General features: G+C 36.4%; 1 protein-coding gene across 1 annotated transcript; it reads left to right on the top strand.

Annotated features, from left to right (window-relative positions):
- The first annotated feature begins 796 nt into the window (after positions 1 to 796).
- Positions 797 to 25,750, top strand: SYCP2 (synaptonemal complex protein 2). Its single transcript, XM_058850820.1, has 48 exons — positions 797 to 933; positions 1,693 to 1,737; positions 2,348 to 2,488; positions 2,733 to 2,861; positions 4,036 to 4,140; positions 4,685 to 4,709; positions 5,369 to 5,454; positions 6,314 to 6,402; positions 6,933 to 6,967; positions 7,574 to 7,716; positions 7,795 to 7,847; positions 8,060 to 8,105; positions 8,296 to 8,391; positions 8,766 to 8,826; positions 9,355 to 9,503; positions 10,297 to 10,371; positions 10,811 to 10,966; positions 11,648 to 11,747; positions 12,311 to 12,429; positions 13,176 to 13,222; positions 13,288 to 13,336; positions 13,391 to 13,451; positions 13,550 to 13,607; positions 13,810 to 13,946; positions 14,248 to 14,345; positions 14,577 to 14,695; positions 14,938 to 14,968; positions 15,251 to 15,315; positions 15,423 to 15,480; positions 16,121 to 16,176; positions 16,682 to 16,730; positions 16,850 to 17,024; positions 17,412 to 17,482; positions 17,829 to 18,008; positions 18,742 to 18,925; positions 19,354 to 19,601; positions 19,716 to 19,886; positions 20,010 to 20,177; positions 20,555 to 20,645; positions 21,139 to 21,300; positions 21,585 to 21,712; positions 21,907 to 22,001; positions 22,073 to 22,172; positions 22,588 to 22,646; positions 22,964 to 23,042; positions 23,449 to 23,505; positions 23,849 to 23,950; positions 25,279 to 25,750. Exons 2-47 carry the CDS (start codon positions 1,714 to 1,716, stop codon positions 23,915 to 23,917), a joined length of 4,497 nt encoding a protein of 1,498 aa, XP_058706803.1. The 5' UTR covers positions 797 to 933; positions 1,693 to 1,713; the 3' UTR covers positions 23,918 to 23,950; positions 25,279 to 25,750.
- The last annotated feature ends 690 nt before the right edge of the window (positions 25,751 to 26,440 follow it).

The raw sequence follows: 26,440 nt of genomic DNA, 5'->3' as shown, positions 1-26,440 counted from the left end.
TATTGAGTTTTTACATTTCTTATTTCAGGGAATCAGCGGTTTTATTTTATTTACAATTTTGCTGCAGGTTTACCTGCTGTGAAAGGTGACTTCTCTCCTAGATGCTCCACTATTGCTGTTTATTCTAGGTATGAATGGAGACACTTCTCGATACTCTTTTGGAGTATGATAAATTTTATCATCTGTATTTGTGAATACAGCAATAGATACACCAGTACCACACCAGCACAGGTTAAGTCCTCCTTTGGCAATGTCGTATTCCATTTAAACACACTATCCAGTACTGCTGGGTTCCATTTAAGCACATTATCCAGTACTGCTGGATTCCATTTAAGCACATTATCCAGTGCACTGCTGGATTCCACTGGAGCACATTATCCACTTCCCTCTGCAAAATAAAGACCACAGACATCAGCCGAAGCCCTTTGCTCACAGCAGGTCTGTAACCGAGCGTGTCTTTGCACTTACTCGGGCAGTGAAAACGTTTCGAAATTAAGCATAGGACTGGATTGCAGTGGTTTAGCAAGCCCTGCCCGGTAATTTCTATGTGTGCGCGGAAATTGGTTCTAAACAGCGGCTGTAGAAAAGGCTCTTAGCGGTGCGAAGGCAGCGCCGGCCGCGCTGAGGGCGCTCCCGCCGGCAGCGCTGAGGGCCCGCAGCGCCGCCCCCCGCCATTGGCCCGCGCGCGCGCTGCCGGGCGCTGATTGGCCGGCGGGGCTGGCGGGCGCTGAGGGGCGGGAGGGCCGCGCTGAGGGCGGCCGGGGAGCCGGGGGAGGCCGCGGTGGGGCCGGCCCGGCCTGAGGGGGCTCCTGTGTGGAAAGGGAGTTCTGGTTCCTCCTCAGGGCTGTCTGACCGGGCCGGAGACAGCAGAGCTGTGAGGTGCCAGCCGGCACGGGCCTCAGCGGAGGCCGTTGTGTTCTTGTGTTGGAAAAAGTAATTTAAAATAACCCTGTATTTGTTATTTCTCTATTATTTAGTACAGGAATATCTAGGTTGTGTTCCCTGTTAATGTTTTACAGAAGTCATTCCCTGTCTTTAATCACTATTTGTTTTGTCTGTATAATGTCTGGAATGGGGAGACCAAAGCTGCAGGTTGTTGTCTTCACATTGGTTGGTTGGTTGGTGTGAAATAATTCATACAAAGCATGAAAAGATTCCTTACTTTTCTTAAATGTTCGACAAAGCAAATATTTTGCCTGCCCTTGAGTACTAAGACAATATTTTCAGCAACCTCTGTTACCCAGATCTTGCTTTTAACTGCTGACAGTCACTTTGGAGCCCATCACTGTGTGTATAATCATGAAGTGTTTTCCCTGTGTTGTTTATCATATTTGTGTTAAATTATTTAATCTACCATGTTATGGTGATGCCTTTATGGAGTTTTGCTGTTGATTCACCCATCCCGAATAACTTGGTATTGACCTTCTGTGCTTTTTCCTTGCTGGGAAATCCTGAGGGTCCTCTCAGGTCCTTCTGTGCCTCCAGTCATGAAACTGATAATTTCTTCCTCTCCTTTGCTTTAAGCAATTGTTTATCCTTGCAAGACAGTTTTCTTACATCCTCAGGTGCTTAAATAGCATTTATATAGCATTTATACACTGACAAACTGTGGAGTTTGTAATGTATTTTGACTGATTCCCAGTGTCTTTGCAAAACCCCTTTAATGTGTGATGATTGTTTCCTTTTATGCAGCTGAGTTGGTGAATTGCAAAAATGCCACTGAGGAATGAGATGCAGGTATGTGCTGATGGAGCAAGGTATCAGTACTGATTATTTTAATTACTAGCATTTAATTGTAAGGAAAGTCTTCAATGTGGCAGTGTGGTAGGAAGAAATTTTCTTTTGACATGGCTTAGTGCAAAGTAGCTGGGTGGAAAGCAAGAGGAACTGGAGATTCCTACTGATGAAAATAAATCGTATGCGTTTGGTAGAGGTTAATCAGCTGAGGTGATACTTAAGATCAAAATCTTGAAATCCAGTTGTAATTGATTTAGAAGGAATAAAGGGGCAAAATGGATAAAGTTGCTGAGCAGTGTAAAATACTAAATGTACCAAGTAAGGGGCATTGGTACAATAAACACTTCTGTGGGAATTTAGTTGTAATATGAGGAAACAAAAGCCAGTTAAGGCAAATAATTAAAATCTCAGTGCATAAGAATTTACAGAATTAATGTATTAGATAGGGATGCTCTGTAGTTAAGGTTTTATACTGAATTATTTGTGATTCAGAATATTTGCTTCAAATGTAGCAGGTGATTGTAAATAACTTGCATCATATCTATGTTAATTAGATGTGTTGTATCAGTGCTAAGCATACAGTAATACAGCTTTGGTATATTGCTTACAGTTCGAAAAGCTAATTGATGAAGCTACAGGAAAAAAGGATTTCCGACCCTTAGAACAATTTCTGGCCACAGAAGAATGTGAAAACGTCTCTCATAAATGCAGCAAACAGTTTGTCAACAAACTGGACAAGCTTCTGTGTTGGGTAATGTAATCATTGCATCAAAATCATCTGCACCATCTTTGGAAGAGGGTAAAAAAGATTTTTTCATTTGGCTTGCTTGACACCAGCAGTTGATTTAAGAATCCAAAATAAATTTTATGAATGAAATCTCTCCTTCAAGCTGCAGTTAAGGTGGATTTCGAGAACAAAAAAGGCATGTGGTTAATTAAATATGGGCTCTTGTGGGACTTTGCACTAAAGCTTATTGTTGTGATTTTGATTTCAGGCACTTGACAAACAAGAAGTCAAAATCATTTCTACTTTACTAAATGCTGTTCAGAAATGTGGGGAAAAAATCATCATAGCAGGAGAAGATGGGCTCCCAGCAATGATAAAACACGGTCTTGTTGGAAGGATAAGTAAAACCATAAAGCATCTGTGAACTTCTAAATAAACATATAAACATGAATGAAGTGCATAAGCAGTGCTTCAGTGCTGAGCAGCTCAGTGTTTGATTTGGTCCTTGACTGGGTCAGAATTAAGAATTTCCAACAACTCTGCAACAAAGATTGTTCATATTTAAATGTTCTCTGTGAAGTGACCCCTTATAAAGGGGTGTGCTGCTTTATCCCAGTGAGAGTTTTGCAAATCATGTGATATATAATTAATTTAGATATGCTTACAGCAGTTGAAGCATGATAAACAAGATGATATATTTTCATGTGCTTTGTTACATTGCTTTTAATTCAAGAATTAGAATTTCTTGGTGCCATTTTTTTTTTTTTTTTGTTAAGTCCCACAGCAATGATTTTGTACCTACTCTTTCAACATATTTTAGTGCTATTCTGATTATTTGGTGTTACTTTAATCTGCATGTTAGATACATTAGTCATTTGTAACTCAGCAAAAACTGAACAGACACCACTTCCTTTCTGCTTTCACCAGAGATTTTACTGGAGAAAATTAATGGCAATGTCAGATGAGAGCTACTGCCTTGTCAGATGGAATCAATTGCCTTCTCAGCTGCTTTAATAATAAACAAACAATAAATAAACGATAATAATAAAGCTGCAAATAAGAAATAACTGTTGAACAACTATGCTAAACCTACTGTAATTTATTGAAGTTGAGGTTGTCTTAGAAAAATGCCATTTAAAGTCATGTAGAACTCATTTTCTTTTCTTGTTTTGAAGTTACTGAAGCCCATTGCTTTCTTCAGTGGTATGAAATACATTACAAAAAAATAAACAAAATTTAATAATAAACAAAATCAGGGTAATACCTTTATGCTTGTATTCACACCACCAAATAACACTCTTTCACTCAGCTATTATCCATTTTCAGCTGTTTTGTCTGTGGTGGCAGGTGTCAAAGTAGATCTCCAGTTTTTGTGTTAAAAAGTCCTTAAAATCAACTAATTTTGTTTAGCTGGAGTGAAGAATTTCAGTCTGGGGCTAACATCTGCTCAGCAGAGTGGGGATGCTGTTGTTTTAATCATTGTAGAGTTTGTGTAGTTTTACATAAGTATAATACAAACCATTGTCCTTTTCCAGGCTATTAAAATAGATTCGCCTTTGTTTTCTCTTTACATGGTCAATTGGTTTGAAAAGTTAAAAGGAATTTTAGTCCTCAGAGGAAATGAAGATAATGAAATGCTTGCAAATCTGGCTGAAGATTTCTTCATCATGTTGCTGGTAAAAATACATTGATAATAAAATTTGTCAAAGTAATTGTTACTAGTTTAATGATAAAAGGACTTTAAATATGTTTCTATTTAATATCTTCCTGAAGTTAGCATTACAATGACTTCTGAAATAGATTATAAATCATTTGGTTTAAACAGTTTGCTGTATTCATACTAATTTCTGTTCATGGCTGGCATGAAATAAAGTTAAAAAAACAGTAACAGTAAATACTCAGTGAACAAAAAAATTTTCATCTTGATCAAATTTTGGTTACACCCATTATTCGTATGCTAATCCAGTTTATAAGATCTGTGAGTTTTCATCTTTACATAAAAAAATTTGTCATTGGTGAAATAATTTCAGTAAATTTAACTGAAATATAATTTTGGGAAAACACATTTGTTAATAGAGATCATCTTTGATTCTTTGTTAAGGACAAAATAATTTCAAAATCTTAAATGCTTTTTTGATTATTTCCTCCAGGTACATGTTGCCTGATTTTTTTATGCTGTAATATTTTCTTTATCAAAATTATTTGGATTTTTTATTGCAGGTTGTGTGTGATAGCAGACCTGAAGGTGAGCTTAAAAAGCAGAAATGGGAGTTTAAAATGTCTCTTTCAGCATGCACAAAGGACCACCTTTCTCATTCATGTGACCTCAGCTTTAGTTTGAGGTTTTGCTGTGGACAGATTTCCTTGTAACTTGCTGTTGTCAGTAATAAAAAAGCACAGTAAGTCTCAGAGATGGCAAATTAAATGAGTTATTCCTAAAAAAAGTTGCTTCTGTGGTTCTGTCACAGCTCAGCACAGCTGATCCTTCCTTATTGACCTTGTCCTTGTGAATTTCACCCTGCCTTTACCCATGTGGCACTGGGGAGAAAGTCCCTGCAGACTGTTTGGTGTCATCAAAGTGAAAGATTCATTTCCTGGGCCTTGGGGAGATAAATTTCAGCACCTGAGTTGTATCCCAGAGAGCTGAGTTATAGGATTGACCAATTATATTTAAAAATTAATAATCTCCTACCCAGGGGAATTACACAGTGATGCACAGGAATAGAAACATGGTTACTATAAATTGAAGTAACTGTTCTGTTTTACATAGCACTAATCCTGTATAAAAGGACAGACGCTGTATTTTATTTCTAAATGAAAATGAGTCCTTTCCCAAATGTTTATGAGGGGGCACCCTAATATACTCTTGATAGCTCTTTGATTTCTTTCTTTCCTTTTTGTTAGGTAAAATGCAAATACTGGAGAACTTTGTTCTGAGAACATGTTCCCTCATCACTGATACAAGAATTAATATTTATGTTCAGCAGGAGGTAAACATCCTTCTTTCTAAGCAGCAGTTTCCTGGTTAGTGTGTTAATACACTTTGTGGAGACAGTTATTTAAATGTGCAGATGCCACAGAAAAGAGAATATTGTAGTGCTCTAGGATCAGAAGGACTGTATAATGTTTCTCTGGGAACATTTGTTGTTGTTTATATGTTGGGGCTGTTTCAGATTACTGACCTGTGGTGGGGGGGCCTTTTTTATTTGTTTGTTGGGTTTCTTTCAGAGTAAATTACAAAATAGTGATATTAAAGTTATTGGTGAGGAAGCTGTATAAAAGCATAGGAAAAAAATGTGCTCTACAAATTCTAGAAATAGGATTAAGATTGTTGGTTGCAAATTCTTTAGTCTCTTGCAGGAAATTTGCATTCCCTCCAATACACTCCAAATTTCTCCTGTTTATTTTAGGAACCTCAGGTTGTCAGGGGATTTTCCCTCCCTAAAGAAAGGGAAAGTTACCAGAAAAAAGTCTTCTGTAAAGGCTACATCCCCAAAGGAAAGGTTTTTAAATGCTAATTTAAGGTATACTTTAGCTCAGCAATCAACTGCAGACAGAACTCTGGCTTTGGAAGACTTTCTGTATTTGAACCTGCAAATAAGAAACAACTGTTGAACAACTACTGTTCCCAGTGAAACTAATGTAATTTATTGAGACAGTGGTTGTTTTAATAAGATAAATACCATTTAAAATCATGCATAGAAATCATTGTCTTTTCTTGTTTTGCAGTTACTTAAGCCTGTTGCTTTCTTCAGTGGTATGAAGTACATTGCAAGGGCCCAAAATAAGAATAACTCAGAGTTTAACACTTTATATTTAATCGTGCTCCCTTTTTTTCACTCTTCTTAGGTAATAAAAAAACTGAATGCATTACTTGACAAGATGCCTCGAGATGCCAGGAAAAAGATGCTTTCTACAAAGGAGATGTTACTTGTCATGTAAATGATCTTCAGTATAATTTTTATATCATTCCATCATTTCCAGAGTTGGAAGGCTTAGTAAAAACTAAGCTGTTGTGCAGATTGGTCCCTGTGTAACTCAACTTCTGCACTTGCTGTTGAATTCTCAGTTGTAGTGGCTGTGGACAGGTATTCTCATGGGTTATTCTTCATTAGAAGCCTCAATTTTCCTCTTTCCCAGGAAAGAATCAGGCTTCTCCCCACCCCAGTTGTCATAAAATTAAATTAAACTCCTATTTGTAAAGATGTGCTTAAAGCACAGTGAATCAGTCACTGGAAGGTTGGGCTGTTCACAATTGTTTTACAACGCTTCAGAAAAGCAAATAGAATCAAAGTGGTATCTATCAGGTGATTAAGGTCCCCAAGAAGTGCTTCCAGAGGTGTTTACTCCTTGGAGGTCTTACAGTTCCATGGAATCAGTGTCTCATACACTGAAAGTTTATAATAAACCTTTCCTCTGGGCCTTGTGTTGCTGTCACATTTTGATGAAATGTTCCTTTGTTTGGCAGGGGTGAAATGGGGAGGACGATTTTGGATGCTGGAGGTGAGCATGGGACTTAATTTAGTACTGAACTTCTTAAAAATTAGTTGCAGACCCATTTTGGAACCAGAGATGGCATTTGGAGGCTGCAGAATGTTGTGGTTAGAGTGATCTGAAAAATACAAATACTGCATGAAAACAGTCTGCAACCTGGAATGTTTGTGTGTTCAGTGTATGGAAAACTCATTGACGTTTTTGGTTTTCTCTAGAATAAAAGTTTTCAAATGGGAAAATGATAAAGAAGTTAATCTTTGAGGCTGTGAGCTGTGACTATGAGTAGTAGTCCTGTAACTTCCCTCAGGGATCACTTTGGTATCCAGCAATTTCCCAGCTCAGAGAGATGAAAACTGAAAGCTTCTCTCTCTTGTTTAAACACCTGGTGTGGCTCAGACAGTCCTGGAAAGTTGGGTTGGTTTCATTTTGAAAAATAACTTGTTTAGTCATCCTAATTCCCATACTTCTTTTTCTAATTCTCCTTTATGGGTTACATATTTGGGTCTAATGCGATCTAGATTATGTTCAGCACTGCTTATCCCAGTTTCCTGATAATATTTTCCATCTCAGTAGTTATTTAAATCTGCTCTTGCTGTGAATTATGTTGTGCTGCAGACTATGATATGCAAGCGGCCATCACAGAAGCTCTGTGCAGAATGGTGTCAGAGAAGCAAAGGCGACTTCTGGCCTCCCAGTGGTTTCCCATGGAGTTTGTGTCCACTGCATTTAAAGGAATTAAAGATTCGGAGTTTGAGACAGTAAGTCACGTGAAAAATATTTCCGGGGAGGGAAACTTCCATTTTACAATTCTTGAAGAAATTTCTATGTTTTAATAGGATTGCAGAAAATTTCTTAACCAGGTGAATGGCATGCTTGGAGACAAAAGAAGGTAAAACTGATTTTTTTTTTATGCTAATACATTTTCTTTTCTGGATTTTATGTTGTGATTAAATTTCATGTTACTTCCTTGGGGTAAAAATCACTGCTGGGATCATTAAGTCTCTAAAGTTTGTGAAAACACAATCCATTTGCTATGTTCAGATCTGCAAAATTTATTTACGGCATTGTAGAATACTTGAAAAAAATATCCTTTTCTTACAGGGTTTTTACATTCCCATGTTTATCAGCAGCTCTTGATAAGTATGAGGTAAGGTTTTCTGCTTTCTTAAAAGTTAAGAAAAAAAAGAGGTAAAGTAAGAAAGTTACTTTTTTTCAGAAGTATACAAATAGGCATGGACTGAAAGTTTTTCAGGGGTTCAGACCAACATGAAGCTTCATAGCTGATAGTAATCAGTGTTGTCTGCTCTTACTGTTTTATCTTACTCTTTTTCTTTTAGCTCCAGATACCATTGGATGAAAACCTGGAAGAGTTTTGGATTGATTTCAACATTGGCAGCAAAAGTATTTCCTTCTATGTGGCAGCAGATGATGCAGTAAGCTGAGTTTTGTCTCCCACTGGGTTGTCCTGAGACAGCAAATACACATTTCTTGGAGTGTGTCAGATTTTATTTCCCCATGTTCAACATGTTGAACTTATTTGTGCATTCTAGTGCTGATGGAGCTAAAAGAAATCCAGATTTGTTGATATTTAAATCAAATAATTTCACAGTAATGACTTCCTAATGCTGTTTGGGATTAGTTTAACATGTGCATAGTGAGCAATAGTGAAGCACAAGTTCCTGTCACTCTGTGTAACAGAGGTTTAAAAAATTGGAGATTTGTCCTCACTGAATGACTTTGATCACTGGATTTCTTTTAATTATAATATAGTATTTTTCTACCTTTCAAAATCTATTTTTCATTTAAGGATCTTCAGTGGGAAACAGTTATTATACGAGATGATGATGTCAGCATGTACAGCCTGGAAGGTATTTGAACTCCAAATTTTTGTTGTATTCTAACTTGGATTTTCAATCTAATTTCAAATTGATTAATCTTAAAGTACTGACTTAATTCTAGCAACACAAAATTCTCATTTATCTCAGTTATCAAGGATCTGTTTTTATCAGGAACAAAATTGCACTGCAGTCACTGTACTTTGGACATGCTGGTGTGATTTTAGGAAAATAATTTAATAATCATGTCTTAAGAGTTATTCCATTACAAAGTAAGGCATAAGACAATGACAAGTAACAATATTCCTTTTGAACTTGTTAGAACAGTAGCCTGTAATTTGTCTGCAGCTATAGTAAGTAACCTTCAAAGAAAATTCTGTGGAATAATATACAGAATAAGTATTTCTAAAAGATTACATTTTGAATTGTTTTACTAATAAAATTACTGTAGATTAGAGGGAATTAGTACCTGAACCGAAGAAGTGTCAAGTGTTGACAAAGATTATATGAGATGCTGTTAAATTGAAATCAAGCTGCTTTTCAAATTTTGTCTTTGTCCAGAAAAAGATTCAAAGAAATTATTAACGATTGATCTAAAAAGGCCAATGATTGTGGGCACTATTGAAGGAGGGAAAGTTCTTTTATATTTTGATTCTATCTTGGAAATCAAAGATGTGACCATAAAGATTTACGGATTTCATAAATGTAAGGTAAGATTTAAACACTTTTTGGAATAGTTTTTAATTGATTCAAACTCAATGTCTCATTGCCACACAGTTCCAGCTGTGCTTATTGGTATCTCTCCATAACAAGAGTTTCTCATTAACATCACTGCTACAGAATTGCATCATATGTTAAGCTTTGGGGAAGGTGCTTAGTAAGTACAAGAGGAAATGACCTCAAGTTGCACCAGGGGAGGTTTAGGTTGGATTTTATGAAAATCTTTCCACTGGAAGGTTTGTCAAGCCCTGCCACAGGCTGCCAGAGCAGTGGTGCCATCACTGGGGTTAAGACCCCACATGAGGATGTGGCACTTGGGGATGTGGGTTAGTGGTGGGCTCCACAGTGCTGGACTCAGTCACCTGAAATGGTTCTTTTATTCCAAGATTGAAAGTGAATTGCAGCAAAAATTACCAGGCTGGAAAGAGAATGTCATATTTTAATGTCAAATTTTGCATTTAATTTTCCAGAAACATGACCTGGTTCTTGCAAATACTTTAAGAAGTGATTCATGAGCTGTCTTGTTTTGCAGTGCAATTAACACTCATGAATTTATTCATTTAGTAAAACATTTTTAGCAAGCTACACCTTACTCCTTGCTGCTTGTAACAAACTGCTTTGTCCTGAAGTCTGAGTGACTCATGAGGCATGAAACTGCTGTGAATTTGTAGAATCTGTTTTTCTCTATAATCTGATTTCAGACACTTATGATCTCTGACTTAAATATTTTGTTTCTTGTTTAAAAAAAGAGCAAAGTGTCTATTTTGACATATCCCTTTGCAGGATTTCAGCAAGAAGCAGTCTGCATCAGTTGCCAAAACAACTGTCCACGTTGTCTTTAATGAAAGTGGATCACAGGTATTCTACCTTAGTGTGCTGGGGTGGATTTTTGGGTTTGTATAATTAGACTGATTATTCAAAATTTATAATCATCACAGCAAAAACAAAGACTTTAACATATCAATAAATATAGATAAGTCTAAAGCCAGGCAAGTGGCGTCTAGTATGTGTGTATTGGTTTTTGGGGAGATATTAATATCCAAATTGTAGAATAAAACAGACAGATATGCACAGGACAAGTTGTTTTATATATGAAAAAACATTTTTATAACAAAAATAGCAATTAAGTGGGAAGTTTTTCAAACTAAAAGTCTGTAACCTCTGAAGTTTATCATAATTTCTAGTGAGTGATGTGTTACTTAGGGTAAAGAAGTTGCTCTGTGTGTTTTTATAAAAATAAAACATTGTAAAATCCAAATATTGTATACAAATTAAAAGACATTAAAATATTCTATAGGTTCTGCTACCAGAAAGTCTGTTGTCACCAGGTTTGAAAGGAAAATCTGAAGAGGAGGAGAAACTCAGTAAATACAAAACTCAGCAACCTCCTGGTAGTTTGAGGACTCAGAGTAAAAGCAACAGTGAAGAAAAACTGAGAGGTGATTCCTCCAAGGTAGGTAGGATTGTCAAAACAAAAAGGAGTAGAGAGAAAATACATGTCAGTTTAAATATTTGTAATATTTAATAGCCTAAACCACTTCTTATTTGACAGTTGGAACTGTAATAAGGGTTTGATTGTTTTTCTTAGGACTTGACACTAAGCTATAAAAATCCTTTTGCTAAAAAATTTGTTAGTATCTTGAAACTACAGTAATGCAACAGAAATAAAAAGGAATTGTTAAAGATCTTTAGACGATGATGCTCTGGGAATTCCCTTTAATGAGAAGATTTTGAGGATATGCTCAAATGTCCCAGTATGGAAAAGTCAAGTATGGCCTTAGAGACTTCTGGGGAGGAGCTAAAATCTGAAACTGTTACCGTGTCTTCATTCTGCAGCAGTGGGTGTCTTGCAGTCGTTCATAAACCTGCTTAGTTTGTAGCTTTGTCCAATTGCTGTCCAATGACAGGACTTCATTGAAATAATTTAGAAAACAAAAACCATGAATCTCAGTTTAAAAATATTTTGTTGAAATATAACTGCATAAAAATCGTGTTACCTTGATGTCTGCAGCAGTAGCAATTGACACTCCAGTAATAGGAAGTGTTAAGAGACTCTTGGCAATAAATTTTCTGAATTCTCCTGCTGTCATCCTTAAATCAGTGTATTATGATCAAGTTCTTTCTGTTCCTCAAGGTAACTCCATCCCGTAAAAGGAAAGTGTCTGAAGCAAGTGTGCTTATTCCTAGAACTACAAGTGTGTCCACAAGGAGTCCACTGTCTTTTGTCAGCACATGTAAGTTTGCAAGTGCTTTCAGGGTAAAAAATACACTATAAATAGTCTTTGAAATCAGGCATGAACTGTGATCCTTGTCACAGCTGGAAATGAAAAGGAGAAATGATAAAATCTCCTGAGCAGATGCTTTAAACTTGAAATGTTTAAGGGCCACTTGCTCCTGGTCCATAGACACAATGAGGGACAGGGACTGCCCTGCATTCCCAACAGCTGAGGGTCACCTGGCACTTCTGCAGCTGTCAGGCAGCTGCTGGTGCTGGAGCCAGCTGACAACTCAGTTAAAATATATTACAGTGAAGTCCTTAAATAGAAACCAACTATTTTCTACCAGAGCCAGCCTGTAACAAGCTTTGCTTTCCCTCCAGACATCCACAGTCCGTGGGCTCTTAATCTCCATGTAACAGAGTTGGAATCAATGGAATTATTAAAGGTCCATAAGGGGCTGATATCAAAACTAAACAGATTTTGTTGGAGTTTATGGAATAGCTGTGATAGTGGGCAAAACTCTTCCTATTGTAATGGGAGAATTGGTGGCATTCTAATGTGTCTCTGTTTTGTTTCAGCCACTCCTTTTAAAGGGAGATATAAATTGCCTTTGGAAATGACCAGGTCTACTAAGATGTCTGACAATGATGTAATAAATGAGAGCAGAACAAAGAATTTGCATCAGGAACCTCCTGGAGTATGCATGTCCTCTGTAGCCAAGTCTTTTTCTTAGAATAACATTAATTTCTATTTTAATTTGTTCCTAATTCATATTTTAAAGAGCTAGAGTTTCACAGTTAGCAAGTCACTTTTAGAAAATAGTATGTTTTACTTTATTGCATTATGTTTTCTTACCCTCTGGATTGCAGGTTTAACATGTTTGAAGTCAGACTGAGCTCTAACAAAATTAGGCCCAATTTGCATTCACTCATCAGTCTGACCCCAGTATTAACTTCCTATTTCTGGAACCTCAGTTCTTCCTTTGTGTATAATTGGAGAAAGGTGCATGCAATAATTTCTAATTGATTATGCAATAGTGAAATAGTCATAAAACATAGAATACATTCAGCTGTGCTTGTGAAATGTTCCTGTCTTCGGCTTGCAGTATTTAAAGCATTGGTTTTTGTAGAGCATTTTTGATCAGACATTCACTACTATAAAACAAAACTACATTGGTGTTACTGACCTGCAGTTTAGGTATATTTTTGCATATTTTTTCTTCCTGTTGAAGAATGACCATAAAATAATATTTTTATCTTGTTTCTGGTTGTGAATGTCTGCCTTGCTCAGATTCAGGTCAAGCCCCAGACTATGTGACTCCTGAAGCATTTTTTGATACAGCCATGCTTTGGAAAAGGCTTTCATATACAGAATGTTTTGTTTAGAGCATTTCTTTGGCTTTTATGGGCTGTAACTGGCAGTGTTACTTACTGTGCTTTTTAGAGTGGGCAGAGATGCACAGTACACAATGAATTTTGTGAAACAGACCAGATCAGGAAATCAGATACCAGACAAAAATACATGGGAAGGTACTGGAACAGCACTTCCATGAAATGAGAAAAAGGAAGAATGTTTTACTAGAGAAAGCACAAGTTTATGAGGTTGTACTGCTTATGGTCTTGCACTAATATTTCCTTTTGGGTGTCATTCTTCTGTAGCAAATGCATTCTGAAGAAGTCTCAAAAATTGTACAAGAGGCCACAGAAAAGCAAACTTTGGGCAAGTAATTGCACAAGCATTGGTAGTCCTTACTTTTAAAATTGTTTAAATTTTTTCTTTTGCCATAATAATTGACAGCAAAATTATTTCTCATTTAGATGAAGTGTTAGATATTGTTCCTGATTCTCAGCCAGTTGGGAGAAGCAACAAACCTTTGTAAGTACTGGAAAAGAATTCCAAATCATTGTTGTCACTCACTTTGAAGGGAGACTTTTCAGGAATTGCCAGAATTGATATTTTTTTGCAAAGTAAAATGCTTTGATGTCCCTAAGATATAATAATTTTCCTATTTTTATGATGCAGTTTTATTATAATTAAGACTCAAGTTCTGACAGAAGGATGGTGTTGTTTTTGTTAGGCTGCCTGGTCTTTTGGAGACTTCTTTTGATAAAAATGAAACATGGAAAAAAAGAACATTCCCTCTTCCTGAGCAGAATATAACAACTGAGGACAAGAAAAAGCCAAATCCATCACTGGCACATGCATCCCATCCAGGTGATGGTTGCACTTGGTCAACTGTTAATCTCAAAAATTGATTCAGAGAAATTAACTTGCAGTGCTGCTTGTTTTTCCCTTTATTAATATTGGTAGTGAAAGAGCTGTGAAACAAAAAGCATTTATGCAGCTTTTTGAAGTATTTCTCCAGATAAACAAATGAAAAAAACAGAGCCAAGAAGATTAAAGTGATACCATTCTCAGTGGAAAGTCAGTGTTGATCATTTGGAACAGAAATTGTTAAATACAGAAGGGAAAAATATTGAAACTACTGAACCATGGTTTAAAACATTTCTTTCAGCCAGAGTGTCTGACACATCTTTGCATTCTGATCTTGCACAAGAGGACCCTGATGTTCTCCTCAGAAAAGAGACTGCAAATCCAAAACAGTCAAAGACAGTGAGAGTTTCTTACCTTTGTTTCTTCCACTTGCAATTAAGAGAATTGTCCAATTCTCGGTGTTTCAAAGTTGGTGGGTTTACTGTCATGCCAGGGAAAATGGTTTTCAAATGAATGTAATTTAATCCATTAGGAGACATATAATGAAGTCTAGGGTGTTCTTAGGAACCTGAAGTTCTGTTTGCAGCTTTGTTCTTCTGTTGGGTTTTGAATCTTAAACTGTTTTTATAGAAACCAAAGTCTAAAGAAATGGCAGATACAGCCAAATCACTGATCAGTAAAATTAGTGACAGATACAGAGACAAGAGCAATGAGAAGAGCAAAGCAAGAGATTCCCTGTGCTTTAACAGGTATGATGTGAACTATTTCCTTTTGTACTGAGTCTTTGTGTGCCTCTGGCTCTCTGTGATGTACCCATGAATGCTGATAAATGAAAGGGGCTGGGCTGTTTTAATCCATCTTTTAATTGATGTTGTATTTAAATGCATGAATAAATTTACTGGGTTTGTTAAGGTGGGGTTTTTTTAGATAGGCAGTTTTTCTAATGCATGTACTCTAATTAGTATTTAACAAAATATATCTTTATTTTTAGGACACATTTAAATAAATCCTGGATCTCCAAGGTAACACTTCAGTGCTTTTGTTGGAGTTGTTTTTAATACTTACAAACATGGTGAAAGTCAATTGGTGTAAAGGGCAAGTTCTTTCTTGTACTTACTTGAATATTAAGTATCTCTAGATGTTAATGTTAATTATTCATTGACTGCAGGTATGTTTTGCTATATTGAACTGTTGTTAATCAACCTGATTATCTTCATGATGAAGAAGTTGCTTTTTGAGATGACAGTGTCTATGAATGTACAGTTCAAATTTGACAGAGGAGCTAACTTCTCATTTATGGATAGGAAGAAGTTCAGGACAGGACCACAAAAACTGCTTCTTTTCTCAATATAACTACTAGTCATGTTCTGTAAGTAGTTAAAACATTTTCACACACAATTTCTGATTACCCACACCTGACTCTGTGAAATGTTCATTAGGTCAGTCACAATATTGATCTCTGTGTCTGTTTGACAGGGATGATGCCTACAACTTTAACATCAGCGGGTTTGATGGGCCTACAATCAAGCTTGGTGTAAGAAATAACTGAAATTTCTATTTTATGAATAGACTGGAAAGGAAATAAGTCAGATTTTCTCTACTGAAAGTATAATTAAGATCTGAAAATTCAAATTATATCAGTGAACTAAGGTGGGGAGAAAGTTTGCCTTGTAAATACCTCCAGCATTCTCAAATATTGAACAATATACTCCATCTTAAGATTCTGGCCACTTCAGGCTATGATGATGTTTTTCCTCAGTTAAGGATTAAACAGTGTGTTAGGAGTATCATTTTAAATTATCCTGAAAATGTTATTAGCATCCTTCTAATCCCCACTTTAAAGACATCTTTATCCAGTTATTTGAGCAAAAAAAAGTCTAATGATGATAAAAGATAGTTTTGCTTCTTATGGCTCAGAGGAGTGAATTGGGGAAGGTTGTGAAGCAGGTGGGTGGGAACTCTTGTATTGCTTTGAGATCCTGAAAGCTTCAGTTTTAACTGTCAGCTTTATTAAATAAATTCTAAGATAGAAATTAATGACCCTTAATTGCTGAGTGTAATAACTAAGAAAAAAAAACTCCTTAGCAATTACTGGCTGATGGCCTGTTTAATTTTGTACAGATTCTGTAACCAATGAAAACCTTCATTTGTTTCTTCTCTATTTGCATTTTTAGATCCAAGAATTGCATGTGACTGAACTGAGTGTTCATACAGAGACAAACAAAAAAGGGTAGGATGTCCTGTTTTGATTGCTCATTGTCCTAGTACAGCCTGCACTCTCCAGCAGGCAGTCACAATATTCCAGGGAATGTTGCATGACAAGAATATCTTGGCAGTGTTGGTTTTCTGAAGCAATAAACATCGCTGTGTTCTCCCAGGCTGTTCCATGATGGTCATTTGGGAAGGTGATAAAAAGGAAAGGATGTGTTCCATGAAGGAAATAGTTCTCCTCATGAAATACTACAGGGACAGAAATTCCTGAATTGAGGGGGATGGTTTTTGGTTAATGATCCTCCTGGAAAGGGCTGTGTTGTTACTGTGTACTTCTACTGATAACTGGGACACAAACACAGCCTTTAGGGTTTAAGGTAAACAGGTAATTCCAAAGTAATATGGAAAAAAAAGTAAGTACCTTTGTTTGAATCCTTAATCCAGATATCATGGGAATAGTAGAAAGTTTTAGAACAGCTATTTTAAAATGTATTATTTAAAGGTGGGTTTTTCCTCTAATTAAGGAACACAACCATCAGTAAATCCAGCGCAGAAGGGAAGGGAGGAAAAAAGGTAAGGATCAGATTTTTATGGATGAGCATAGCTTGTCCTCCTACCTTTAAATACCAATTATATAAGTAGACTATGTATAAAAATTAATCAATAACTTATGAGCTCTTCTGGATTTGTAGACTAGAAACAATCGAGACAAGAAGCATCTTTTTAGTGATTCAGACACAGAAAACAGAGGGGATGACAGCAAGACAGAGATTAGCTGGCTGCAGGAATCCAAGAGGAAACCTAAAGCCCAGATAATTGACTACAGTAGAAGTAAAAAATCAGGGAAACAAATGAGCACAAACAAAAGTAAGAATTTTGTTTTCATGTTTCTGAAGAGTGATGCAGTAAGTTTGTCCCTAGATATGAAGTGCACAACATGGCATGTGCTGTGTTACAAATACCATATGTTTTTGTTGTCTTGTTTCCAAACATAAAGAATTTTCAAATTAGTTCTAATAATTTATAAAGATAAATTTACACAATTTCTGTGTTTTAATGTGGAAAACTATGGGAAGATGGGATAGGTACAAGTTATTGTCAATTAAAAAAATTGTTTTTTTCAAAATAATGGGCAGAAAGCAGCTACTGAATCAATCCATTTGTGGGCATGATAGTAATTCTGTTGTTTTACAGCTAAAATTAATGTCAAACATTTGAATATTTTCCTGATTTTTCAACCTTCTTGTATTGTAGCAGCAGATAAATCCTCTAAACCTGCTTACCACATGGATAAAGCTAAAGACAAAAATACAAATAAGAAAAAGGTAAATGTAACTAGAATTTTAATACAGATTAAGAATCTCTTAGTTCCCCCCAGAAACTGCTTTAAAGTAATTTTTCATAAATATATGACATTTCTCCCAGATAATTTTTTTAATACAGTTGATTCTTTTAAAGTACTGTATTCTTTTCATATAATATTTAGCTGGTTTGTCAGTTATGAGTGAGTTAGAATGATTTTTTACATTGGGGACTGATAGTTGGATTCTCTGAGCTTTACTAAAGTTAAACCTTTTTAGTTTCAAGTAATTAAACCAAGTTATCTGCCATTTTATCTTATGTATGTATTAATGATTCATGTTAACTGAAGATGGTTTTCTTCTTCCAAAGATAAACAAATATAAACCCCAGAATTCAAAAACAGATGAAATGATAGTAAAATCCACCAGAATAAAACTCCCTCGAAGAGCAGCAGCAACAAAAAATTACAAAGAGCCTTCTAGTTCTGAGTCTGAGATTGAAGAAAACATTCCAACATGTACCTTTAAGGAGGAGAAATCCAAAATACAGGTGTGCAATTCCATTTGGTTATTAAAAATCCATTCCTGCCATGTTTTTCAAAGTTAACTCTTCTTTCCTTTGTACTTGGTACTCATGAATTTTAAGTGCCTAAGATAAGCAAATTGAAGTTAATTTTATTCTTTTTAATATTGCCCCTTTTTTAAATGCTGAGTATTGAGCTGCTAAGAAAATCAGTCCTAAATAATCTTCTTAGTCATAATAGATTCTGGTTTCTATTTATGAGATTTATTCAGTTGCAATGAACTACTGTGTGCTGTATTTTGAAAATGTGACAATACTTTGAAAATGTCCTTCAATGGGAGGGTTTAATGAACCAAATCTCATTGACTTGATGTGGTGCTGGTAATGCTGGGTCAATACATTTGCTCAATATCCAAATGGATTTTTAGTAAAGGAACATTGGTTGCTAAAATATTTTCATTGTTTTACCATAACACATCATTGTATATGGAAAAGTTTACAAACTTCATTCATTAAATCCTGAAACATCAGTAATTGCCTCCAGTAGTTAGGAAGTTCATAAGAATAGAAAATTATGTGTTGAGTTAAAGAAATTCAGTGTTTATTGATGTTGGAAAACCTGATCTGCTTATGGATTTAAGTACTTCTGATGACTGTCCTTCTGCTTAATCAGTGATATGTAGATGATAAATCTCTCTTTATCAGCTTTTGTGGACACTGTGGTAACAAAGATGTTTATATAACTTTTGTATTTTAATAGAAACATATGAATGGGGCAGACAAGGATTACAAGCTGCCAAAGGTACTGCAGATTGTACCTGTGGAGCCAAAGAGAGTGGATAGCTATGTGCAGAAAGCACTGGTCAAATCCAGGAATTCTGCAGAGCAGAAAGAGGTGGAAATGCCTTCACCTGAGAGCCCTGCCTCCATTGAGACAATAAGATGTAGGTATTTCCATTTTTAATTTTAGCAGTTCTGAGTCAAGAGGTGGAGGTTAATTGAGGGTTATCAAAGCAGTACAATTTTTTCATGCTTGTAAAATGACATATCCCATAATTCCAGTTGTTCCACATAATTTAAGGAATTGTATTAGCATGTCACTAACACTTCTGTCACTAACTTCTATAGGCTGGTGCAAGAAAATTTGACATCAGGGTAATACAGAAAGTATTGTATGTCAGTGTTAGAATAAATCTGGTCCTGCTGAAACAGTGGCAGAGGGAGAAAGGGCAACTGTGGCAAGGCCTGTGCCAGATTCCACACAGCTGAAACTTAGAAGTTCCCAGGGCTGGGGCAGGGAGCAGTGTGGGGTTTTGGCTGCTCTTTTGTGACTCCCACTGCTGGTGCTGACAGTGCAGGAACTGTTTCCCAGGTGCTGAGAGAGTGTCAGGAGATGTCAGTCCAGAGCACGGCTCCAGTGAGAGGTCACTTAGTCTGCAGGAGTCAATACCAGAAGACAGGAAAATGCTAAACTCTGAGAAAGGAAGCTCTCCCAGTAATTTCTGTCCACAAAACAAGAGTATGGAAAGTCTGGATGGAATTCAGTCCCCTGAGAGAGAAGTTACAAAGTTGACATTTGGAAGGAAAAGCTTCTCACCAGTTTTAACTGAAGAATCTTTGGTAAGAGCATTAACCTTTTTCCAGTGTTGTTTTAACTGAAATTGTTCCATTTGGCTGCCAACTGTTTTTTGCTTCTCCTCTCAATAATGTTTGGGGTTTTTTGTTCATGTGCAGCTCAGCTTAACCACGTTTAAAACTGTCAGTGGCAAAAATTCCAAGGGAGCTGCTGAAGAAGCCTGTAAGAAAGATGAAGATTCAAGTTTCCAATGTTGCTTTTCGGACACATTTTCTCTTAAAGAAAAGCTTCAGGATATCACTAAACCTATCCCCAAGAATAAGGAAGAGGTATGTTCCTAAATTCTTTTCTCTTCAGAAGAGACCTGCAGCTCTTTGCTTTATCAATTTACAGGTGCTGAGAGGTTTAGGGGACATACCCTTTCAATAATGATGTTTTTCCCTAATATGTAGCTCAACTTAACAATGTATAAAGCTGACAGTGGAAAACGTGCAAAGGGAGCTGTGTTGGAAGCAGAGAATAACAATGAGGATTCAAGTCCCCAGTCTTGCTCTTCAGACACACTTTGTGCTAAAGGCAAACTCCAGGATCCCACCAAATCTCTCACCAAAAGTAAAGAGGTGAGTTAGTACATTCCTTCCTCTCCAGAAGAGAGCTGCAGCTTAGCATCTCTGTTATCTCATTTCCAGGTGCTGAGGTTTAAGGGAAGTGCATTTCAGTATTTAACACAAATTTTGGGACTTGCTAATAGTTCATTTTTAAATATTGGAGATAAATTAGATAATTGTTGATCATATGGATACAATGAAAGAATTATATCCCAGCAAGATCAGCTATAATTCATACTTTAAAAAAGAAAACAGGGAGTAAATATTTTCTTAGTGACTTCCAATAAAAAATAATTTTTCACAACATAAAAAACATCAATTTCTGGTGGAGACTTCTAAAAGAAATTTAATTTTGGAGCTAATTAATAAATCAATGACTTTTCTTTTAGGATTGTGTAGCACCATCCCCACTGTGTGCTTCCAGCAGGAGTAGAGTACAGCCTTGGACTAAAGAACCTTATTCCCTCATGAATGAGTCAGGTACAGACATCTAATTTAAAGCAAAATACTTCCTATGTGTCTCCATAAGGGTTAAGAAAAATGTTTTATTTGGCATAATAATATAGCCAAAGTTTTAAATCTTATTATATTTTATATATTTTCAGTATTATTCCTTTTTTTACTCTTTTTCTCTGCTGTTTTAATTATCCCAAAAACCCTGAAAATCAGGCTCCAAAATACAACTTTTGTAAAGTTAGTTGTGCTCCAAATAAAAAGTTAGATGCATTCCTACCGATGCTGGGAAAAAAATGGGGATAATGATTTTATCAGAAAAAATCCCAGGCTTGCTCATCAGAGTTCAGTTAAATGTACCCTCTGTAAATGTAATGGTTATTAATTTCTATATAATTCTCATGTTCTAAAGCCAAGGTGCATGCTCCTAGAGTTTGCATTCAGGGTGTCAATAAAATCTTCTTCATCTCGTTGTTCTAAATAATGCTAAAATTCAGCACTGTTTCCATGTTTATTGAAGGACCAAGCATACAGACATTCTTCAAACGAACTTATCACAGTTCCCCAGAAAGCAGCTCTGACGAGGCAGAAACAAGCAAAAAGGAGGAAAAGAAGGGAAGGAGAAGAAAAAGTTTACAGCCCAAAAAATTATTTAAAACAGATGATGATGCTGCTTACAGAGGTTGGTCATGGACTGACAGTGCAAAGTTTTAAAAGAATGTGACCAATTCAAGTTTTAACAAGGAAACAGAATATCCATAAAAAGGCATTTTACATGTTAAAGCAAAGAATAAAAAATGCTATATATTTAAAGACTGGATCCATATAAAAAGTCAGAAAATTGATATGCAATTAGAAACTGGTTTCAGCCACCTAATTGGTGACATTTATATAGAACAAAAGCTGTCCTATCAGACTGGGGACTTTATAATACTGAATTTGACATTATGTTTTTGTTCTCTTCAGTGTCTGAAAGTATCTCCACTCAATCTGTAAATGACCTGTCTGGTTTGGATGGGGAATTCTGGGGGCCTGACTGCTCAACCATCAGCATTTGTCAACAGCTCCAGAAAGAATTTACCAAGAAAATTGAGGCAAGACCCTTCATGTCCATCACTTGGGGGATACAAGTGCACATGGGTGACAGCTTGGCTTACACCACACTATTACATTTTTAATGGGGGTTTGTTGTGATATTAAGTAGTTACAGTACTGAACATATTAAAAGGGTTGTTTTTTTTTCATAAAGTGCAAATAATCTGAATTTCATGTTAAAACATCCTCTTAGAACCGCTCCCGGAAAATGGATAATTTTAATAAGCAAACACTGAAAGCTGCCCACCAGCATATGGCAACAGTGAGTTACCAGCTCCATGAATGCAGGTCAGTTTCTGTTAAAACATCCTTACAATGCCATGAATACCTTCTGTAAATAACCTGATTTGTTTTGGTAGGATCAAGCAGTTGGACAAATTTCATTTTACTCTCACTGAGGAACTTGAGAAATTTGAAAAGGACTCTCAGTCCCTGAAGATCATGGAAAAAGAATTCTCGGTTTGTATTGTAGTTGTTTGATCATGGGTAAAAAAGAGTTCTTGTGGAATCTGTAGATCATTCACATCATCTTTAACTTAATATCATTAATTTGGATTTTCAAAGCCCTTCCTTTTTTTGCTTCTAGTTGGGTCCACTTTAAAATAATACTTTTGGGGTGTCAGGATGCCCTTAGAATCCCAAGGTCACTCTGTGTTTTCCTACATGTATCCACTATGTGAATTCCTGTATGTTTTTCCTCCTACAATAAACTTCTACAGGTACTTTAATGGGCTGGGTTCTTCCAGCTCCTGTGGGGGCTGTGTAACTCCTGCCTCTTCTGTGTTGAGTTTTTGTTCATAATAGAAATTACTGACTTTTAGTTTAGAAAAATCAGTTCCTATTCATTAGCATCTCGTAATATTTTTCTTTGCAGACCTTTTGGAAAAAGCATTCCCACACTTTTAGTACGTACATGAAGAATGAGCAGCAGAGGTCAGTAGGGTTCTCTAATCCTGGGATGAGATTTGTGTTCTGTTCACTTGAGGGAGATCAGCACAACTCCTTTCTGCAACTTCTTCCATAAAAGAGAGTTGATTGATGAGAAAATTAAATTAAAATGTTCATGTAATTATTCTCCAGCTAAATTTCTCCACATACCTGAGAGACTGTTCCAGCAGTAACAATGATGGGAATATTTATCCATGCTTTAAATGCAAATAGACTCCCAACAATGTGCTTAATGTGTATTTGTGCTCTGTATGGGAATTTCTTATGTAGCAAAGCTGTTTGACCTGTCTTCATTTCTTTAGAATTCAGATTCTGAAAACTTCCTTTGAAAAGCATATCTACCATTCTGTTGACTGTGAAGAAGATGTTTTTACTTCAGAGGTATGGAACTTCTGTTTTGCTCATTTTAATAATTCCTCAGATGTACCCACAGATACCAGTATTGACTTTTTTCCTGAAGATTTTGTCCTCAGCATTATATTAATGATACATAATATTTTTTTTTTATCTTTTGCCATAAAATGTCCCTTAATTTCACAATATTATGCCTAGACTTCACCCATTGCAAGGTGTGTGCAGTTATCAGGATTTATTCTCAATTCTGTGACTTTGTTTATCGGTGTTACTCATCTAAGAAGGAAAAAATTTAAAACATCCTTTTCCATAGGCAGTTGGCTGCATGTACATCTGAATCTCTTGATTATGACATAGTTAGGGATATCATTGTTTGCTTGAAAATAAGGAGGCATCTGTAAGCAGAGGAGATGCATTCAGTGTCTTTTTGTAGATGCATCTGATGAAAGAAGACATAAAAGGACTCCAAGAGAAATTTCTAAAAGAAATGGTAAATAAATTTATCTTGTCCTCATTTTTATTTATTTTTTGTGGTTTGAACACTAAATTACTAAAATTTGATTTCTAGTCCTCTATCAAAAATAAAAATTAGTCAGAATGCAAATGGCACTGACTTCTTATATTTAAAACCTTACCTGGGTGATGGGAGCCACAGGGAGATGTGAATGGACTCGTTTAGTTCTGAGTCTTAATGTTGAAAAGTATCATCTTTGATATGTTAAGCAGCATGTACAGTGCACCAGGATCACAATACATTAAATAAAATCTGCCTTTTTCCAAAAGCATGTGATAAATGTGGTGATAAAAGTGATAAATGGAAATTTTTTGTACAGCAAGAAGAGGAGCTGTGTAATGTTCGCAGGGGACTGCAGACCTTGTTTCAATCAAAGGCAGAATTCTGAAGTGATTTTTCAGATTCCTTCCTGAAATTCAAGGTGAATATAAACACTTTTGTAATGGAAAATTTGGTAACTTTTTAATTTCTTTTTTTTTTCTGGTCACACTCAAGGAAACTACTGTAATGAAAGCATATTTTCCTTAATAATATTAAAATCTGTGTGCTTAAGACTTACCTACTCACCTGTGAGATTTGGAATTATTTTACTGAGTGCTAAAATGTAATATGCCATTTTATTTTTAGCACATGCTACTTTTAAATAAGTCTTTAATAATTTTTATAGATTACTTAACTAACTTTCAGAGAAATCACTTGGAATTTCACTTTGAACCTACATTTTGGGTCTGATGCAGAATATAAAAGGAATTATTTAGGGACCAAACCACCTGGTTTGATCTCAGTCCTGTTTGTCTGTTTGTTGTTAGACCTCAGTAGGATTTTCTGAGAGAACACTCTCAACACTTGGGTTGGAACTGTGTTGCAAATAGTTATATTGAACAGGTCAAAAACAACCAGATGCTGTCTGTTGGGGTTTTTACTCAATGACATTGTTATTTTGCTTTAAATCAGCAAGAAGTCAGATAAAGCTGCTGTGCAATTATTTTTGGGTAAGAATTTTAAAGCCACCAGGCTGTGTTTTCTCTGGAAATAATTACACTGCAATTTCCAGTAAAAAATTTGGTCCACTCATCCTATTTACATCAGTGTGCAAATGTTTTCTGAGCTTCTGGTTTTTGTGTGGTTTGGGGTTTTTTTGAGCCTGTGCTCACTGTGATCTCCACTAGATGGACTCCCTGAGATGTTAAACTTTTCACTTGTCTGATTGAATTTTATCTGAATGAAACAGGGCTTTTCCCTAAACTCTACAAGGTTTAAAAATTCTTTTAAAAAGGCCCAAATTCTTCCTTACAATGAGGCCATGTGGGAAAAGTAATACTACTGCCTTGTTTTTAGCTACTGACAGGCACTGCAGGCCTGTTTCCCTTTGGGAGGATGATGCCCAAGAACAGCCTCCCTGAGCCAAATGTGCCCTCTGAGGTGTGATCCCAAATTCCAGCAGGAACCAATCACAGTCCATGGCCCAGGGAGTCCAGACACCCCCACAGACCCCCCCAGCAGCAGGCAGGCAGTGCTCAGTGCCAGGGGCCAGTGGCTCTGGAATTGTCACAGGCTGTGCCTCCTCCAGGGGCAGAGGCTGGGCTGGCTGAGGAGGGATCAGAGCCACTCAGAGCTACCCCAGGTGCAACAGTGACACAGCTCAGGGGCACTCTTTGACATTTAAAAGCTGCTCTAAGTTACCCTTACAATATTTTTCATTATGTTTTTCAACATAATTTTAATGTGTTTTATATCATTTATTGCCAGTGGAAGTGTGCATCCCTGCTGAACAGGACATACTGTATGTGGATTATTAGCCAAGTTTAGTTTGTAGTTAACTGTGGCTCATCTGCTCTGCTCAAGCTGAAAATGCTGCTCCTGCTGAAGGAACTTTGCTCTCCTTTCTGTTGGACTTTTTGTATATTGCACCTGGACTATCATTATATTGTTGTTAAGAATTAATCCTATATTATTAATAATAAAGTGATAGATACATGTATGTTAAGAGGCTAGTTATGATGTTACATATTTCTGTAAAAAGCCAACAAGTTAAAATATTACAATAAAGAGGGAAAAGCACATCTTTGGATCAAGTGATGGGGTCATTCAAGTCTTCAGCTAATAGTCAGGACAAGCATGAAAATGTTGACACAACCTCTCCCAAGAGTCCTTTTTTCCTTCTCCCATTGCACTGCTACAGACTTTGTGTTGCACTGTGTGTCCTTACCTTCCATTCCTGCCTGACAGTTCCTCCAGGAGCAGCTCCAGTTCCTGTGCTTCCATCCCCAGCTGGGACAGAACTGACACTGTGTGGGGGCTCTTCCCACCTCCCAGCAATTCAGTCCATACAAGCACTTTGACAGACTGCATTTTATTATTTTCACACTTCATGGAGATCATCTCAATGAAGCAACAGGACCAAGAATGCCTTTTTCAGGTTTTTAACATTGAATGACTCCCTAGAATGGCCACACTTCAGTCTTGCAGAGAAATGTTTGTCTTGTGAGTAGATTCACCATTTTGTTCTGTCTCATCAGGTGTGGTTTCCAGCTATCAATGTGTTACTTTTCTCACAAGTATTTTTTTTAGTAGTATCAAGTAAATCCTCAGGTGCTTCTCCATGTCAGGCATTATTAAAATGCCTGACTTTACATTTTTCTCAACCAGTTCTATTTGCTTTGTTATTAGCATTTAGTAACTTTTCTCTTCTTGCTGTCAAGAAAGCATTAAAAACATTTGTTTGCTAAACATCAAAGTACATTGTTACATTTCTGCCTCTGGTTTCCAATTTGGTCATTTTGAATAACAGTGAACCAAATTGCCATTTTTAGAGGGACAGAGCCTCAACTGGTGCAGAGTGAGAACCAGCTTATGCTGTTCCACAAGATGGAAAACCTTAGTTGAGATCATCCTTTTGCAGACTGTGTTG

This window comes from Poecile atricapillus, chromosome 15 (genome assembly GCF_030490865.1).
Source record: "Poecile atricapillus isolate bPoeAtr1 chromosome 15, bPoeAtr1.hap1, whole genome shotgun sequence".
Taxonomy (NCBI): domain Eukaryota; kingdom Metazoa; phylum Chordata; class Aves; order Passeriformes; family Paridae; genus Poecile; species Poecile atricapillus.
The sequence above is the reverse complement of the archived record's forward strand: the minus strand, read 5'-3'. Positions and strand labels throughout refer to the sequence as shown.

Bases quoted from the DNA above. Each gene is read 5' to 3' on its own strand.
- SYCP2 (XM_058850820.1), top strand. From the start codon at position 1,714: ATGCCACTGAGGAATGAGATGCAG. The intron at 4,710-5,368 runs GTGAGCTTAAAA...CCTTTTTGTTAG, and splicing joins GTGTGATAGCAGACCTGAAG to GTAAAATGCAAATACTGGAG. The intron at 21,713-21,906 runs GCAAGACCCTTC...ACATCCTCTTAG, and splicing joins AATTTACCAAGAAAATTGAG to AACCGCTCCCGGAAAATGGA.